The 17,964-nt window shown below is 50.6% G+C and overlaps 1 protein-coding gene across 4 annotated transcripts in view; it reads right to left on the bottom strand.

Annotated features, from left to right (window-relative positions):
- DGCR2 (DiGeorge syndrome critical region gene 2) overlaps positions 1-17,964 on the bottom strand; it is a 73,843-nt gene that overhangs the window by 14,641 nt on the left and 41,238 nt on the right. For 2 of the 4 annotated variants that reach the window (XM_037141656.2, XM_037141645.2), the window contains 4 exons: positions 6,568-6,693; positions 4,240-4,450; positions 2,604-2,683; positions 179-355 (listed from right to left, as the gene is read on the bottom strand). In XM_037141656.2, the coding sequence (XP_036997551.2) occupies positions 179-355; positions 2,604-2,683; positions 4,240-4,450; positions 6,568-6,693 (594 nt within the window). Of the gene's footprint in view, positions 1-178; positions 356-2,603; positions 2,684-4,239; positions 4,458-6,565; positions 6,694-17,964 lie in introns of all 4 variants that reach the window. The other 2 variants (XM_053664815.1, XM_053664802.1) reach the window with 1 other exon arrangement.

Genomic DNA, 17,964 nt, shown 5'->3' on the forward strand with positions numbered 1-17,964 from the left:
CTCACCCTCTGGGCACCTTATTGCCCCCAGAGTTGTGGGCTGGGCACAGTGCGCCTGCTATAAAATGGGCAGGTCCACTCAAGGTCAACACCAAGGATCAGAAATTAGAAGACCCTGTTCTCACAGGAAGCACTGTTCCTCACAGCTCACTAAAGGAGTCCTGGTCAAGGTGGCTTACTTCTTTTACAAAGAAACGAAGACTTCTCGTAGCAGTTCTCGGCGTGCCAGCTGTGCAAGTCGTGGTGGCGGAGGGTGGGGAAGTGGAAGCAGTGGAGCTGGGCACAGAGGATGCTGTCGCTTTCAGACATGGCCGAGGTGAGTTTGGGGTCTGGGGGCAGGAACACCTTTGAGGAACCTGTGGGGGAGACAAAAGGGAGGGCCATTCCAACATAATGTCAACATCCCAACCATGGGCAGTCTGTGCGGGGACCAAGGCCTCCTAAACGGGACCATCGATCAGAGAGCTCACGGACCACCAAGCGGAGTTCACTCCCAGTCTCCTTTAGCTTCACTGAGCACAGGTGTGGGCACCGGGCCGACAGAGGCCGCACTCCTGTGGAGTCAGGGAGGCGAGCACATGGGCAAACCGTGCTGGGCTGGGGGGCGCTGAAAGGTACAGCAACAACGTGCAGGGTGAAGTCAGGGGTTGTACCACAGTAATGAAACTGTGTAAATCCACATGGATAAAATGAACATAAATAAGTAGGGAAAGGGAGAGAAAAGTTCTTCCTCACATCAGAGTATCAGCTGTTACAGAAGGACTCAAGAAGCAGCCGCCAATGCATTAATTTAGGCAGGACTGTGGCTCCGACACCCACCAGGAGCCATCAGCTGGCCAGGTGAATGTCGGGGAAGCGCTGGCTCCCTGAGATCCACTCCCAGCCCCAGGGTACCTCTCTGTCATCCATGCAGCCACTGCCTTGCAAGCTGGGAGTCAGGTGATCAGAAACCACCTCGCAGCTCAGGGTGGGGGTACAGGGGTGTTAGGGTGGGGGGCATGAACCCCTGAGCCTCTTTCCTAAGTCCCAAGAATCTAACACAGCCTCCTGGTCATTCTCCCTCAGGACTGAACAGATACTGGCAAGCCCCAGACCTGTAGCAGGCACTCGGGGTGCACTGGGCGGCAACAGCTTGCCTTGTGGAGCTGACATTTGAGTGAGGAGTGTAAATGGTGGAGACAAATGCCGAACAGCAGAATAAGTGAAGCACACACATCAGAAAGTCAGGGCTGCTACAGCAAAAGCAAGCTGGAGCATGGAGGCAAAGGCAAGCCTCAGAGCAGAGAAAGCAGGCAGAAGGGCACACTGACATTCCTGACACTGCTTGGGTTGGGGGTCTCACACCGCCCACAGGCTCGCTGTTTTGCTAGAGATCAAGGGACCCTGCATCTAGCTCTAGCCACGGCACAGCTCAGATTTATGACAGCAATGCAGCAAGAGAAGAGACAGCCCCGGGGGAGCCAGGAAAAATCCAGGCCAGGCTTCCCCAGCACTTGCCCTCCAGGGAAGAAGGTGCTGTGGAGCAGCGGGTCCTTGCTGGCAGCACTGCAACGCGCCTTCTGCTCAGAAAAGCCTGGTGCCGACCCCTGCCCATCGCAATTCCACACTCACTAAGGGAAGCAGGAGCTCACCAGAAATTCCCGTCTGCGCAGTCTGGGCCACCTGGCACAGCAGGCTCCACCCAATCCCCAGGGGGGGCCCCAGGGGCCAGGCAGCGCTGGCCTGGCTACGCTGCTTCCTTCTGCACTGCACTGGAAGGAGCCCTGGGCCAGGCAGCAGTGGCCCAGCGAGGGCTGCAGTGGGAACAAACATGACCTGTGGGAAGGTCAGGCATCCCTGCGGCTGAAGGAGAGGGCCACTCGAGTGATGGAAGGGGAGAGCAGAGGGCACTGCGGGCCTCGGTGAGGACAGTGCCTTTCTGGGAGGAGAGTCATGAATGGCTGGGGACAGAGGAGTAGAGGACCCTCAGGCAGCCATGTGAGGAGATGGGGGTGGGTGGGTAGGGGTGGCAGCAAGGAGGCCAGGCTGGCAGCAGTGGCCACAGTAATGTGAGTGACAGCAGAGCTGGTGGCTGCGATCTGGCAACAAGAGAGGAGATTCCGGATGTGTCTGAGAGGGTGGGAGGCGTGAGAGGAGACAGGGAGGGCCCTGGGGCCCCGCAGATTCCTCCATTTTAACATTAGCTACCTGACAGCTCTCCTTTCGAGTTTTGGATTTTTGAACTTCACTGGTCCTAGAAAGCTTGTCCTTCCCTCCCTAGCGCATGCCAGCTGCACACTTCGTAGGCTCCTCTTTATGCCCTAATTGAAGTCCTCAACTGTAAAGGAGGCTGGTCGGTCTAGAGATCTGGCCAACCGAGGGTTCCAGAAAGAACTCAGCCTGAAGAGGGGCCTGACCCTGGGGCGCCTGCCCACCATTACCACCCTCCCTGCAATGCGGGGCCCACTCCTCTCTGTGCCCCCTGAACCAGGGACCCCTGTAGGCCGGGCACCACTGATGAGAGGGGTGGAGGGAGGAGAGGGGACCCTGGGAGCACACCGCATCTGGGATGGTAGACCCTGATTTCAAACTCAACAATGCTTCTGAAAAATCACAAAGGCTTACCTTTGAATGCTGCCACCTCCCAGTGACCCTCTAAGGAGCGGTTCTGGCCGGTGACGACATACTGGTAGCCAACCCACAACCTGCGACAGGGCAGAAACACAGAGCGCCTCAGCACGACAGCAGGGCAGCGGCCACCGATGCTGCTCGAGCGCATTGCAATAGCTACGCTGACCACCACAGTGCTGAACTCCCCCCGTACTAACGATGTTTAAAAGATTTTGATACTTCATTTAATAAAATACATTAGAATGCTAAACAATAAAAAATTTTTAGAAAGAATTTTATCTTGAGTGACTCCTGCCAAGACCGTCCTCATTCGCTGACCCGATGAAGCTTTCACATTCAAGGCAAGACCAACCTTATTCGGGGCAGACAGAGCCCTGGGAGCACAGCTCTGTGAATACACTGAAGGGAGAGAACAGCACCCTCGAATGGAGTGAATCCCATGGTACGTGAATTAATCTCGACAAAAACGAAAGCCCTGTGAGCGCACACTGCAGTGGGGCGAAAGCTCGCTCACGGCCTCCTGCTGGGTCACCTGCTGGGATGCAGCTCGCCCGGGGCCGCGGCTGCTGCTGAGCACCTCGGAGCACTGCCGGCATGGTGTGTGCGGACCCGGTCGACCGCCACAGCCACCTGTGAGTGTGCGCACTCACCCCAGCCTTTGGCAGGTCTACTGCCACCAGGGGTGGGTGGGGACCCTGGCAGGGTGCCACTTTGCCCCTTTGGCCTACTGCCACACCCATGCCCACCTTGAGGAGACGGAGGGCTTCCCCACTCACGGGGCTGAGCCCTCTCGGTTTATCATAAACTGACAACCACCCTATGAGCTGGGAGTTATTCTCACTTCGTAGCTGCAGAAGAAAAACAGCATGGTCTCACAGTCTGCCGGTGTCGTGGCTATGAGGGTAGAGCCCAAGCCCGGCTCTGGTCTTAAAAAGAAGGCTGCGTTCACCTGATGTGGTCACCTCGTTCCGGTGGCAGCACGACAGCCTGTCCTGACGCCGGGAGGGAGTGCAGGGTCTGGGACCCCTGCGACTCACACTCCTGCCCCCAGCAGCGTGGATGGGGCAGCAGGAGGCCTGAGGGGGTCACGGGCCCGGCTGTGGAGCCAGACTGGGTGGGAAGCCGGCACAGCCCCGTGAGCATGAGCCCGCAGTCTGCCCTGGTCCCCGCCTCCGCCTGCTCACCCGCCGGCCTCTGTGGTTTCTGGGAGGACTGAGCCCATGGAAAGCACCGAGTGGAGGGCCTGGCAGAGCCCAACTTCTCAGCAGGGACCACTGCCCGCCTGTGTACCCCCTGCGCCGGGCCCACAAAAGCCCACACTCAGTAGCCCCTCTTGACATGGGCTGGATCCCCTTGCAGGTGAGCAGCAGCAGAACCTACAGAAGAGGACCAACAAAAGGGACTGGCCCAAGGCGACACAGGTGGCAGCCCATCTCTGCCCTCCCAAGACGTCCCACCCCAGCTCAATGCCCACTCCGCACCCTGGGTCTCTGTTTCCAGGGGCGGAGCGCTCTTCGCCCATTTGCCGGCTGCTGGTTCAACCTTAGGACCACGACAGAGACCAAGAGGCCATGTGCTTGGTGGACGACGGCCTGACCCTCAAGCTCCTCATTCCCCTCCCAGGACTTACTTGTGCTGGTCCTGCCAAGCAAAACTCCGCTCCGGCTGGTCCCATTCCTGAGCCAGGACAAAACGCAGCTCCTGGTCAGTGGAGAAGGTGGCAAGGGAGCCATTGACGCGCTGGCAGGTCTGCACAGCGTCCCAGTAGTTCTCCCCACTCAGGTAGACCCTGTAGCAACTGGCGGTGCCTTCATAGTGGTGCCACCCTGTCGGGCACTTCCCTAGGAAACATGAAGGACGGGGGGGAGTTGACCCCCAAAATTAGGATCCGCACTCCAAAACAAAATCACACACACTGCTCAGAAATCACTCTAGAGAAATGGGGAAACTGAGGCTCAAGAGGACAAGCTCTGCCTCTAAGACCACATACTCGGTGGAACACTTGCTTCTCTAAGATACAGATGTAAGCAAAGGTCCAAGTGCATCCAGTGAACCCTCCCATTTCTATAAGGTCTTTAATTTACTTGGTAGTAAAGACTGGCGGCCGAATTCCTTCAATAAAGTAGATTTCATTCTCTGATGAAGTCTGGCTGACCCGGCGGCAGAGCAGCCCACACCAGCCCCTGCCCACGGCACCCTCACTGCCCCAACGCTGGCTCCGAGTCTACCCCTCAGCCCTCCTTCTCCGTTCACACTGGTGCTGGCCCGCACTCTCCTAAAACGGGAGCTTGGGAGATCAGAGCCAGGAGGGCCACTGAGACGGCAGACCAACTCCTGCCTCCCACAGATGAGAAAAGGGGGCCCTGGCAGTTCCACGGTGGGTGAAAGCCCAGCTGCCAGGTACACCCACCCCTGGGGGCGACCAGGCTCCAGGACACACGGCTGTGGCCGAGGGTGAGGGCGGCAACCTGTTCTGCAGGATCTGTAGCCTTCGAACAGTGGGGAACCTACCTCCTAACTATGAGTACACTGAGGAAGAGTAACAATTTTTTTTAACAAAGCCAGTTAATAAAATACAATTTTTTGATGTAGCTACATCATGTGAAACTAGTAAAACTTCTTAAAGCTCATGTTTTTATTATTTAGAGCACGTGGGTATGAATTACAAACAATGGGACCGAGATGACAAGAGAGGAAATGTACCTCTGGCCCCCGAGCCAATGAGACACGCCCCAGCACGGCTGCAGTGCCGACAGTGGGGGGCCTGCTCACACGTGACAGAGCGCACAGGGAGGCTGTCGCCGGAGATGGGGGCCAGCCCTCAGGACCAGAGAGCAGGGGAAGGGGAGGTATGTGTCATGTGAGTACAAGGGGACCACCAGGCCTTTCACTGCAGGTTTTGTAAGCCCCTACCACCACGATGTGTTTAACCTGCCACAACCCCCACACATGGGTGCCATCCCGTCTCCAGGTTAGAGGTGGGATCACTGAGGTGTGCAGAGGCCAAGCGTCTTGGCTGGTGAGCGTCAGTTCAGGGTTCTATTCTGCCTCCTCACTCACCTCCCAGGATGAGTTCAGAGGAGGTTCCCCGGGGACAGAAGCCAATGCGTGGGGGCAAGGGAGAGAGGGAACATCTGTATTTGCCTTTTGAACTTTGTGGGATTATTCCCCAGGTGAATATTACCTATATAGAAGAAAGCAGTAAGTGATGAACAGAAAGTGCACAGGGCCAAAGGTCACGCTTCCATGGGCTGCCCCACTGGCCGTGTGGCCTGCCAGGGGCCAATTCCTCTCTCGCCAAGCTTGCACTAGGCCCCTGTCAAAGGGGCCCTGACACTAGACGCGTGTCAAAGGTCCCCAGCACTGAGCGTCTGTGTGGCCAGGAGTGACAGGACCACCCAGCACCCAGGCCCAGCATCACATGTCATGTCAGCTCCTCCTGTCCTGGCAAGTCGCTGCTCATCACACCTACCACGCACGGCATCGTGCCTACGCATGTCTATTGGCTGTGGTTTTTCTGCCTTCCGACCTTCCTCAATCTTGTTACATGCCTTTAAAATCTTAATGTCATAGGAACCTGTGAGTAGTCACTAAAAAAAATGTTTATAAACACTGGTACAGCCTTCCCATGCCACCAGCTGTACCTAGTTTCTTGGAGCCAGTTTACATCTACGGAAGGGCTCTGCAGCCCTGCTCTGACAGGCAGCCGTCCTGTGAAACTGAGCAGCCTGGCACTGGAGGCCAGGCTGGCACCAAGGCCTCCCCATTCTCAGCCCGGATGGCCTTGGGTGGGTCACGGCACAGACTCTTAGCAGAGGAGGAGGATGCCCAGACTCCTTGAAGGGCTGTTTTAAAAGACACCCCCATGCTCTCTGCACAGCCGAGGGGCACTGGGAGAGCCAGGGTCCGCATGGGGTTGTGGGGCTTCGGTCATAAACAGGGCAGGTCTGCAACTTACTGCTGAAGCGAACAGGTTGCGCCACATTCACCGCGTGGAAATGCGTGGGGTCGCCACCTCGGGCCCGCCCCTGCCTCGAATCCACAGCCTCCTTCCCATGGTAAGGACGTGAATCCCCGGTCACTTCTGGAAGCAAAAAGAGAAGTGGCTGTAAGCACGGTTCTCGCAGCAGCGCGGCCAGACGACCAGACGTGTGTGTCAGCTTAAGAGCTCTACGAAATGTCACTGTTTGCATCAAATGGGCCACAAGCGTGTCTTACTAAAACTACCCCTCGACAGTCTTCATTTTTTCACTGCTGCTGTGAAATAAGGTCTTCCCCCCAGTGCGGTCTCGGGCCGCTGCCACTGGCACAGCACAAGGTCAGCCGTTCCTGCTGTCTCTCCCTCAGGAGCTGAGCCGCATGGAGGTTTCTTCCAGACCCTCGGCTGTCCTCCCGCCCCCAGACTGCCTAGGAGCCTCCCGTTAGCACGAAGGGGGAACTGCTGTGTGCGGCCCTCTCGGCACTGGGCCTTGGCACACTGCTGCCGGGCTCCCTGCGCCTGGCACAGGCCCTGTGTGCAGCAAGCCTTGAGGCCTGATTGGCAGTGGTAGCAGGAAGCTGAAGATGAGGAAGAATTCTACTTTTATGTATCACGGTTTAAGAGTAACTTGCAGGGCGGTCCTTGCAGTCTCTCTGGGCTTCTCTAACCCCCTGTAGGGAAGAGCCAGAGGCAGTGTCCCTCCTGAGCCACCCTCCTTCCCACTCTGCCTGCACGAGGGCTGCCTTGGTGCACAGCAGGGACTATTCTGGTGCAAGGCCTGGACAGACAGTGACAAGCTGGGTCTGCACAGCTACATACGGAGCCCTCCGTGTGCATGGCTAGCCTGAGGCAAAGGATACGGAGGTGTGGTTTGGCTTGGCAAGGGGCGTGGCATGGCATGGGGGACCATGGTCAATTAAGGGCAAGGGGTTGCAGGGTAGGGTGGTGTCCCATAAACCCAACCTCCCTGACTCTGTGGCTGGCAATTAGCCCCACTGACTAAAGCTTTACTAGCCATCTGCTTCTGCTAGCCACAGACTCCAAACATTCTATTTTAGGGTTTACTTTGTAAGCTTAAGACTACAAATAGCCCTGGCTGGCATAGCTCAGTGGATTGAGCACAGGCCTGTGAATCAGAGAGTTGCCAGTTCAATTCCCAGCCGGGGCACATGCCTGGGTTGCAAGCCAGGTCCCCACTAGGGGGCACGCAAGAGGCAACCACATATTGATGTTTCTCCCTCTTTTTCTCGTTCCCTTCCCATCTGTCTAAAAATAAAATAAATAAAATCTTAAAAAAAAATAAAGTGGCAATAGTTTAAAAAAAGTTTAGGTTGTTTGCATTCTCCTATTACTCTGCGAAGGAATTACTTGTACAGAACTGTCTGTGCCTCGTTGTTTCCTTCTGAGACCTGGGCAGCTATGAACCCTACCCGATTTGGTTCTCTTCCCCGCTAAGTATTCTGGAGAGTATTTCCAGCTCCATCTCGGGCCCTGTGATGGGAATCAGGTGCCATTTGATTGTGAATCATTCTAACATATATAATGTCCTACCATCGTCTGAGACACGCTCAACACAAAGCAGAGACCTCAAAGGAGAAGCATCTTTAAGGCTTTTGGAGCCACCTCGCCACCAACACAACCACCTCATTTGCTGCTTCCCCTGCAGAAGGTGCCTGAGGCTGCAGCTGCTCCCATCACCAGCCCCAGGGGCCAGCGACACCCTCTCTCTAGGACCGGAGTGCCCCACGCACACATCCTGAGCACACTGCTCCTGGGCGGAGACAGACAACTCAGGCGCAGGGACAGCACCACAAAGGTGCTGCCTCTTCCCCCCTCCCCCAGGCGGGCGGAGGATCAGGAAGGTCCACAGTGGCCTTCTCAGGGAGGGTGGCCTTGAATGAGGGAGGCAGACAGAAGGGCTTCCCAGCAGAGGGCACAGCTGGGGCACAAGCAGGCATGTCTGGGACAGGCTTAAGGACAAGCCTGGGTGTAGCAGAAGCCACGCCTACATCTCACATCTCCCTCCTGTCTACTCAGATGAGCAAGACCTGTGATTCCACTTTGCGTCCTGGCCTCTTTCCCAGATCAAGAACAGCCTGTCTGGGACAGGCAGTGATGCTCGCGGAGACACAGAGGGACCCGAACAGTGACTCCCAACCTTTTCCATCTCATGACACAGAGACTAATTACCAAAAATCCGTGGTGCACACAAAAATGGAATTTTTGCCAGCCCGACCAAAAAGTGTGATTTTGATTCATTCACAAGGGATGGCCACTGTTGTAGTGACTTGTTGTTTTTATTCAACAATCTAAGGAAAAAGACATCAGTATCCTTGACTAAATAGGTACTGCATGTTTTAAAAATTCTTGTGGCACACTGGGTGAAAAACCGCCGATCTAGGACAGAGGGGCGAGAGAAAGAAAGGTAACAGCGTTCTGCGGGGTGACGTGGGTACTGAACACTGCCAGGTAGCCCAGATGCCAACTCTGTGGGCGGGAAGCCAGCTACAGCACGCGGGTGAGGGGGCGACAGGTGAGATGGTTAAGGAAAGAAGGCCTGGTGGTGATGGAAGAAGTTACTTTGTGCTGAGCAGGCTTCTCTGCGCTTTGGGGAGCAGTTCGGAGCCCTTCTCTTTTCCATCACTCCTCCTTCTGTCCCGATATCTGTATCTACCCACTCACCACTCACTCACTCGGCGCCCCTTAAACGCTGCAGAGGAAACCCACCAGCACAGACATAGCCCTCTGTCAGCAAGCGGAAGGGGTTGGCCGAGGAGATGGTGCTGATGATGGACAAGGGGCTTCCAAGTGTGCTGGAGAAGCAGGAGATGGAGGCAGCTGGGGAGGAGGCAGAGCTAGGATCAGCATACTTAGAGACCCCGATGATCACCTCTGACCATCAATAATTTGCTTCTGAGACCCAGACAGCATTTCGCCACTAGGGGACGGTGGGCAGCTCTCATGGCCAAGCCGATTCCCGGGCAGCTCTGCAGACACCCCAGGCAGACTTCCCTCTCGCGCTGTCCCTCTCCACCTCAGTGCGCCAGGCACTGTCCCAGGCATCAGGGAACACGGCAGTGGGCAGGGGACAACAGTGAGGAGGAAAGGGCAGTGTTCTGCTGGTGGGAAAGCAGGCTCAGTGTTAGGAGACCGGCCCCAGAGCAGAAGTGGAACACAGGGAGGTGGGCACCCCTCCTCCTCCAAGTCCACGGGTCCTGAGCCCCCCACTTCGTGGCTTGGCCACCTGACCCTCTGGGTAGCCACCTCCTCTCCTGGCTTTCAGCTCCACTGGCACCAGGCTTCCTGCTTCCCCAGCACACGCCTCAAAGGAAAGCTGGGGGCTGCTTGAGAGCCTCAAGTCTAACAGGGAAACTGAGTCGGGGTAGGGGGTGGCATGCAAGAAAAAGACAAAACGTGGTTCTGATTTGTGTTTCTAGGACTTGTCTACAGCGGGCAGAGGACTGAGCTCCAGCACTCCAGGCTGTCAGAACACACAGCACGTCCCTGCCTGACATCGGAACGGGTTTAGAATCGTGGTCAAAAGCCCAGTGTTACTTGGAAAGTCCAATAACACCTGTTACCAAGACAGGATTTCTGACATGAAAAAGCCCCAAAATATGAAATCCCTAATGGTACTTCCATGTCATACCTGTTCTTTAAACCGATGCTTTTTCCTCCCAGCTAGGACCACAGTGGCCTTGCTAGTGAGAGCAGGCCGGGTGTGCTGGCCCAGAGGCCGCTGTCTCTTTCTGTTCTATCAGAGTTTTGAGACCTGTGCTTCTGAAACACCAACATGAGCACTTCTGTTCTCCCACTTCACTCCCCATGGGGACACACATAACACAACACAGAGAATCACTGCACAAAGTCGGCCCTGTAAGCTCCAAAGCCTGCCTCACTTCTATTGCTTCTGGGTCCACAAATGCCTCCAGCACAGGTTCACAGAGGGAGTGGCTTATCTTCTGTTACTGCCCCTGACAAGACCTGAAGCCACCAGACAGTCCTACGACACTCAAGCTGTGACCTTGTGTCTCAACTGCCAGCCGAGATATGGCAGAGGCAGACTGACCTGGGTAGGATAGTTCACCCCAGGTCTTAATTCCTACCATGTTCATCACAAGGTTAAACAGAAAGCCTGCTGACCCTCATCCCAGCCCCCTGTCCCTAAACATTTCCCAGAGCCAGCTATTTCCCTTCACCTCTTGATGGGCTCACTGCCTTGTTGTCAGGGTGGGCAACGGTTTAGCTCACACAGGCTCTCACCTTCCCAACAAGGGAGAACCAATTTCATAATCAAAGCTAGTAGAATAACGTAATAATGTATCTTTACTTGTGAGCCAAATAGGATACTAAGGTTATTTAGTATCCTAAATAATTGATAGTTGAAAATTGAATTGTCAATTTCCTCCCAGAGTTAATATTTGCATCGATTTTTAAATTTACTTGGTTTTCTGTATAGCTACATTATTTTTTCAGCTGCTATATAGTAGATAACAAGGTGTAGCAATAAAAGCATTAAACACTCAAAAAAAAAAAATACCGCATCAGAGTCTCCCGCTCCACCTGGTTTCCAGAAAGCCTCTCCTGCACCCCACCTTCTAGCACCATCTGCGCTAGAGGATGGCGGGGGACCCAGGGGTCGGTCGTGCGCTGCCCCCGTTCTGGGACCCTGTTCCGGGACCCCAGCCACCTTCTTACTTGCTTTACTCTCTTTTACAAGACCACACTTTCCTATGAAAGGGCAGAGCAACTTTATGAGTCTGTCCAGATCTGGAAACTTCTGAAAGTTGAAGCTTCTAGTTAAAGATATCATGTTGAACAAACATATTTATTAACCTCTAGTCTCTCCTGAAACTCATTAAAACAACAGCAATAGGACTTTTTAAAAGGCACATAGTCCAGAAGACAAACAGAACGCGGAAGAGGATGAATGACAAAGTTCTAAAACTGGAAAACAGAGGACAGAGTGGTAATTAGCTTAGAGGAGGTAGCCACACCCTGTCATCTGCTTGGGGACAATGCCTGTTTATGCTGCTGTCCTAACATCCTATTCTAAAGTGTTTAGTATTTGTCAGTCTCAAAACTGTTTTATTTTGGAAGCAAATACCACTCTAAACTTACGTGAGCCCAAAAAGCTAAAGTCTAGGCCAACAGCTGTGAAAGTGGCAAAGTAAGGAATCTGCTGATATTTAGCGAAAGTACAGATGCACTGACCCAGCAACTTAACGTTTAAGAATTTACAATGAAGATATAGCTCCAGCAATCTGGGGGGTGGGGCATACATATGCACAAGGTTATTTACCGTGGCATTATACTTAACTGGGAAGTAATGAGCCCATACACAGAATACTGGTTAAATAAAGCAGGATACATCCATAAGACAGAGTATAATGTAGCTGTAAAAAATTTAAAAGATTCTATGAATTAATAGAGTGACTTTGATAACATTTTGTTAAATTAAAAGAGGAAAAAAATCACAGGACAGAGAGTATACACTGTAAAATACCTGTTTATGTAAGAAAGGGGCAAAAAAAGAAGTAAAATATGTATATTTTCATGATAATTTTTTAAAAAGTAAAACCAAAAACTCAGGAAAGATAAGCCAGAAACTACTCAAAATACCTACAGGAAGCGAGTGGACAGAGTAAAGGGACAGGAAACAGAACTTCTAAGAATATGCTTTTACACAGTTATGTCTTTTGAATCTCGCCGTGAGATTATAGATTGTAAAGAGGTGAATTTGATGGCATATGAATTTTTATTTCAATACCAAAGTTAAAGTAAATTAAAATAACCAGGTGAGGAGGCAGTCCTAAAACTGGGTACTGAGACAATCAAATGTTAACATAACCCAAAAGAAGAAAAGAGGTTGAATCTTAATGACTTCTGACCAGAGAACAGACTACACACCTTCCATGGGAAACAGCCTAACGACACAAAGAAGTGAAAAGAAGCCCTGGACCTGACCTAGCAGATCTGTTCTTGGTAGCAGTGTAAGAGCAGTAATTCCAAAACTTTTAAACGTATATTTTAGGACTGGCCAAATGAGTACAGGTAGAGAGGATATTGGAAACCAGGGTTCTCACTATGGTAGAGAGATAAGAACATGAGATGGATGGAGAGGCCGAACTCTAGTGTGGATCAGAATCGGAATTGGAGGTATCAATACGTATGAACTTTATATTTTTTTAAAAAAGGTCTTCTAGCTATATCCAATGAAAGTGCCTAGAAGCAATGATACCCAAAATAACTATGAGCACAGCTAACACTCAGATCTTGATTTCTAAATACCATCCCTCACCGAACGGAACAGGCCTCCTTAGAAAAATGGCTGCCTCCAGGCCTGGAGCAGGAAAAGTACAAGGTGAGCCTGGAACGTCTTGTGGTGCCATAAAACTGGAAAGCTCTTTGTAGGTACTATCATTTACTACGAATCATCAGTAAAACACTTGGGAGCACAGTTGTTTGACAACGCCTAGAATACCAGGCCAGATTTATTCGGTACTTATTTCACAGATTATTCTTCATTTCAAAAGGGGAAAAAACATTTACAGTAATAAAGGCATACCTTAGCTCAACCAAATGATCAAGTTTAACATCACCAATAATGGGACAAACTGACCTCAAGTGTCCCTTGATGGGATTTGTGACCCACTTAAAAAGTCTGAAGCACCTGAAGCACCATGGAGCTTGGGCTGGGCAAGCACAAGCACCTTAGGAAAGGTGGCCAAAGGGGAGCTAAGGAGAGAGTGGCTGACCCGTTTTCTAAGAAAGACTGGTGTGATGTGAAAGCACCAGTTACGTCAATACAAGAAATACTGGAAAAGCACAAATCATGAGAACTCAAGGAACCAGAATCACATCAGTTGGTCTCAAAGGGCTGTGTTTTTGAAGCAAGCCTGGCTGATGCGCAGAATGATAAAGCTGCATTTAGAAAACTCACGCTAATTACTGAGGATGTGCTCGGTAAAAACTACCTGACTCATTTCCATGACATGGATCTTACCTGTGACAAGATGTGCTCCGTGGTCTAAAAAATGGAAGACCCACCTTGGCCAGTGGCTCAGTTGGTTGGAGTGTCATCCGATATGCCAAAAGGTTGTGGGTTCAGTCCCTGGTTAGGGGACATATGGGGGGCAACTGATTGATGCTTCTCTCTCACATCAATGTATCTGTGTCTCTCTCTCTTTCCCTTCCTTTCTCTCTAAAAACCAATAAACACAGCCTCAGGCAAGAATTTAAGAAAACAACAACAAAACCCAGCAGACCAGACTGAAGCTCATGCTGATGTCAAGACTACAATGGTTATTTACTTCATCTATTCTGCGCTGGTTTTACTAAAAACACAATCAGATTCAGAAGACCCACTTGCGTGGCTTATGCTTGGCATCCACGGGCCCACCAAATCCAGAGGATCATGGAAATCATGACCTGAGAGGTACAAACGACTTGAAAGAAGGGGTCAGTAAACTGGTTCCAGAGAGCACCGGCGAAGGCAGAGAAGAGGCCTGCCAGTATGTTCGTCTGTTCCACAGTGTCTTTGTTAGAAAAGTCAAAATGCTGAAGAAGCTCAAGTTTGAACTGGACAACTCACGGAGCTCCATGGTGAAGGTCACAGTTCTGTAAGAGCTACTGGGGGTGAGATGGGTGCTGAAGTTGAACGAGCTGATGGATATGAGCCCCCAGTCCAAGAATCCGTTTAAATTTCAGACATTTAGGAGGACTTCCGCCAAGATGGAGACGTAGGTGGAGGAACCACCTTGCCTCTGTAAACAACCAAATCTAAGAACAACTATTTTTAACAACAATCACAACCAAGCCACACGGAAAATCGACAATACGGAGTCCAGAGGACAACTAAATGCTCAGCTAAACCGGTAAGAGAAGCAAAACCAGTAGCGGAGCAGGTTAGCAAGAAAAAATCCCCGGGTGGTGCGCGGTGCAGCGAGCAGCCGAAGGCGCTGATGCGAGCTAGCTACGGTAGCCCATAGGGAAGAGGCGCAGCGGGCTGTCTCGGTCGGTCGAGCGCATCTGTGTGCGGAGAAACCAGTGAGAAGGGAAGCCTGTGTGGGGCAGCAGGCTCGCACAACTCCGATCAGATAAACAAGCCCGTGAAGAGTGGTGTGACTGGACGGGCTGGGCTAACGGAGAGGACCGCCATTGCTCCCTCTCTGACCACGCCCCCACACACAGCGTCACAAACCAGCGACCTGGGTCGTCCCGTCCTGGTAAACAACTAAGGCTTCGCTCCGCTTACTTAACAGCACGAATAGACCAAAAATGGCTCTAGGACAACTCAGAGCCCCAGAACCGATAGATCTAAGTGATGAAGAAATAGCCAGTCTTTCAGATGCACAGTTCAAAACACTGGTTATCAGGATCCTTACAGAACTGGTTGATTTTAGTCACAAATTAGAGAAACATATGGAAGCTAAACTAATGGAAATGAATGGAATTGCACAGGACACCAATAGCAATGAAAAGGAAACTGGGACTCAAATCAATGGAGTGGACCAGAAGAAAGCAAATAATGGCCAAACAGAAAAGAATGAAGAAATAAGAATTCAGAAAAATGAGGAGAAGCTTAGGAACCTCCAGGACATCTTTAAACGTTCCAACATCCGAATTATAGGGGTACCAGAAGGGGGAAAGGCACAGCCACCAGTGGAAAACTTATTTGAACAAATAATAAAGGAAAATTTCCCCAATCTGGCAAAGGAAATAGACTTCCAGGAAATCCAGGAAGCTCAGAGAGTCCCAAAGAAGTTGGACCCAAGAAGGAACACATCAAGGCACATCATCATTACATTAGCCAAGATTAAAATGAAGGAGAGAATCCTAGAAGCAGCAAGACATAAGGGGACAGTCACCTACAAAGGAGTTCCCATCAGACTGTCAGCTGATTTCTCAAAAGAGACCTTACAGGCAAGAAGGGGCTGGAAAGAGGTATTCCAAGTCATGAAAACCAAAGACCTACAACCAAGATTGCTCTACCCAGCAAAGTTTTCATTTAGAATGGAAGGACAGATAAAGTGCTTCTCAGATAAGACCACATTCAAGGAATTCATCATCACCAAGCCCTTATTATATGAAATGTTAAAGGGACTTACCTAAGAAAAAGAAGATAAAAAAGATGAACAGTGAAAGGACAACAAACTCACAGTTATTAACAACCACACCTAAAACAAAGCAAACTAAGAGGGACAGCTAGATCAGGAGCAGAACCATAGAAATGAAGATCTCATGGAGGGTTAGCAACAGGGGAGTGGGAGGAGGAGAAGGGGGGAAAAGGTACAGAAAATAAGTAGCATAGACAGTAGATAGAACATAGATGGGGGGAGGGTAAGAATAGTAGGGGAAATACAGAATCTAAAGAATTTGAGACACGTGTTCATGAACTAAAGGGGGAAATGGTGGGGGAGGTGTATGCAGGGTGGAGGGGAATGGGGGGGGGGAATAGAGCAAATGTAATGGCATAATCAATTAAAAAAAACCTTAAAAAAAAAAGAAAATAAGGAGAAAATTTTTATGAGAAATGACAGATGAAAATTAAAAAAAAAATAAATTTCAGACATTTAATGGTAACAAATAAAAAATCCCATCTGTGATGTTTTAAAAAAAGTCTCAACTAAATTAATCATGAGTAAATAGACAAGTCAAAATTGAAAGACATTCTACAAAACTGGCCTGGACTCTTCAAATATGTCAGTGATGTGTATGATCAATTAAAAGAAAAAAGCCAACACACTTCTTGATTAAAGAACAAAGCAAGATGGCAAGAACATATGGTATGTCACATTTGAATAAATCCTGGTTTTAGAGAAACAAAACAAATACCAGAGCCTGTAAAAAACATTTTGGAAGCACAATTTTAGAAATTTCAATATGGGCAATATATATATAATACCATAGTGTAGTGAGTTTTCCCCCACGTGAAAGCGTATTGTGATTATCACGGGACTGTTCTTGTTCCTAGACGACAGATGCTATAAGACTGTTTGTAAAACGTCTTCTCAGTAACACACTCTCAGTGGCTTCAGGAAAAAAACCTATGTAGAGAAAGTGATTGTGGCCAGACGCTATCCATCAGTGAATGCAGGCAAAGGCTGTGTGAGCATTCGTTGTACTATTCTTGTAGCTTTTCTGCAGCTCTGAGATTTCTCACATTAAATTTCAGGGGAGAAGACAGCTTACACACCCAGACCCAGACCCCATCCTCTGTACTTGGTGTGGTCAGGCAACCCTCCCCTCATCCCACTCTAGCGAAATATGGGTGAGTTACTGATGAGGAGGTACAACAGGAGTTGCTGGGCTGTGGGGCAAGTTCAACTGAAAGTCAAAGTTCTGCATTTGGAGACGGGAGGGCAGACTCCCAGCTCCTTCTCTGCTCAGCTCCCAGAACCCAGGCCTCCAAGCAGAATGAGCATTCCTCTACGGGAAAATCTGGCCAGCCCAAGAAAAAGGTCCAAATGGGGAGAAGATCCCCGGTGGAGACAGTTCCCTTGGTTCACCCTCCAGGGGGGCCCACGAGCTTCGAGGCGCTTCGCCATATGCAGCAGACAGGTCAGGACCACCCGCCTGAGGGGAGTCTTCAAATGAGATGGGGAGAAACCAAGACTACGAAGGAAAACAGCACATAAGAAACGAGGACAGGCAGCTGCAAAGTCAGACAAACACACCATTAACATCCTCAAAGTGAGATTATGTTGTACCCACAGAACAAGACAACACCCCCCCAAAGAAAAAGCTCCCTTGAAAATAAGTGCAAATATGACAGCAAAAATAAAAGCTCATTAAAAGATGTGGTGCAAGTAGAAATTTCCTAAAAGTAAAACAAAAACACGAAGAGATGGCAAACTGGAGAGACTAAGAAAACTGAACATTAGCCCTGGCTGGTGTAGCTCAGTGGATTGAGCGCGGGCCTGCGAACCAGACAATCGTGGTTCGATTCCCAGTCAGGGCACATACTGGGGTTGCAGGCCAGTTCCCTGCAGGCCAGTTCCCAGCAGGGGATGCATGAAAGGCAACCATACATTGATGTTTCTCTCTCTCTCTCCTTCCCTTCCCCTCTGAAGATAAATAAATAAATCTTAAAAAAAAACAAAAAACAAAAAAACTGAACATTAGTGCCACGGCTCCAATGTCCAATAACGGAAGTTCTAGAAACAGAGACTAAATACACGGAGGAGAAAACAAAAACAAGAACCAGTGGTTTCTTTCCCTAAGCTGAAAGGCATGCGTTTCCAAAATGAAAGGTCCGCTTAATGGCCAGCACAATGTACCAAAATTATAATTTCCAGGGAGAAAGAAACAAGTTATGTACCTTTGAAGAACCAACAGCAATGTTGGGAGCTTGTAAAAGATGGAGGAAGATCT

Source organism: Artibeus jamaicensis, unplaced genomic scaffold (assembly GCF_021234435.1).
Source record: "Artibeus jamaicensis isolate MK-2021 breed Jamaican fruit bat unplaced genomic scaffold, CSHL_Jam_final contig_1128, whole genome shotgun sequence".
Lineage (NCBI taxonomy): Eukaryota > Metazoa > Chordata > Mammalia > Chiroptera > Phyllostomidae > Artibeus > Artibeus jamaicensis.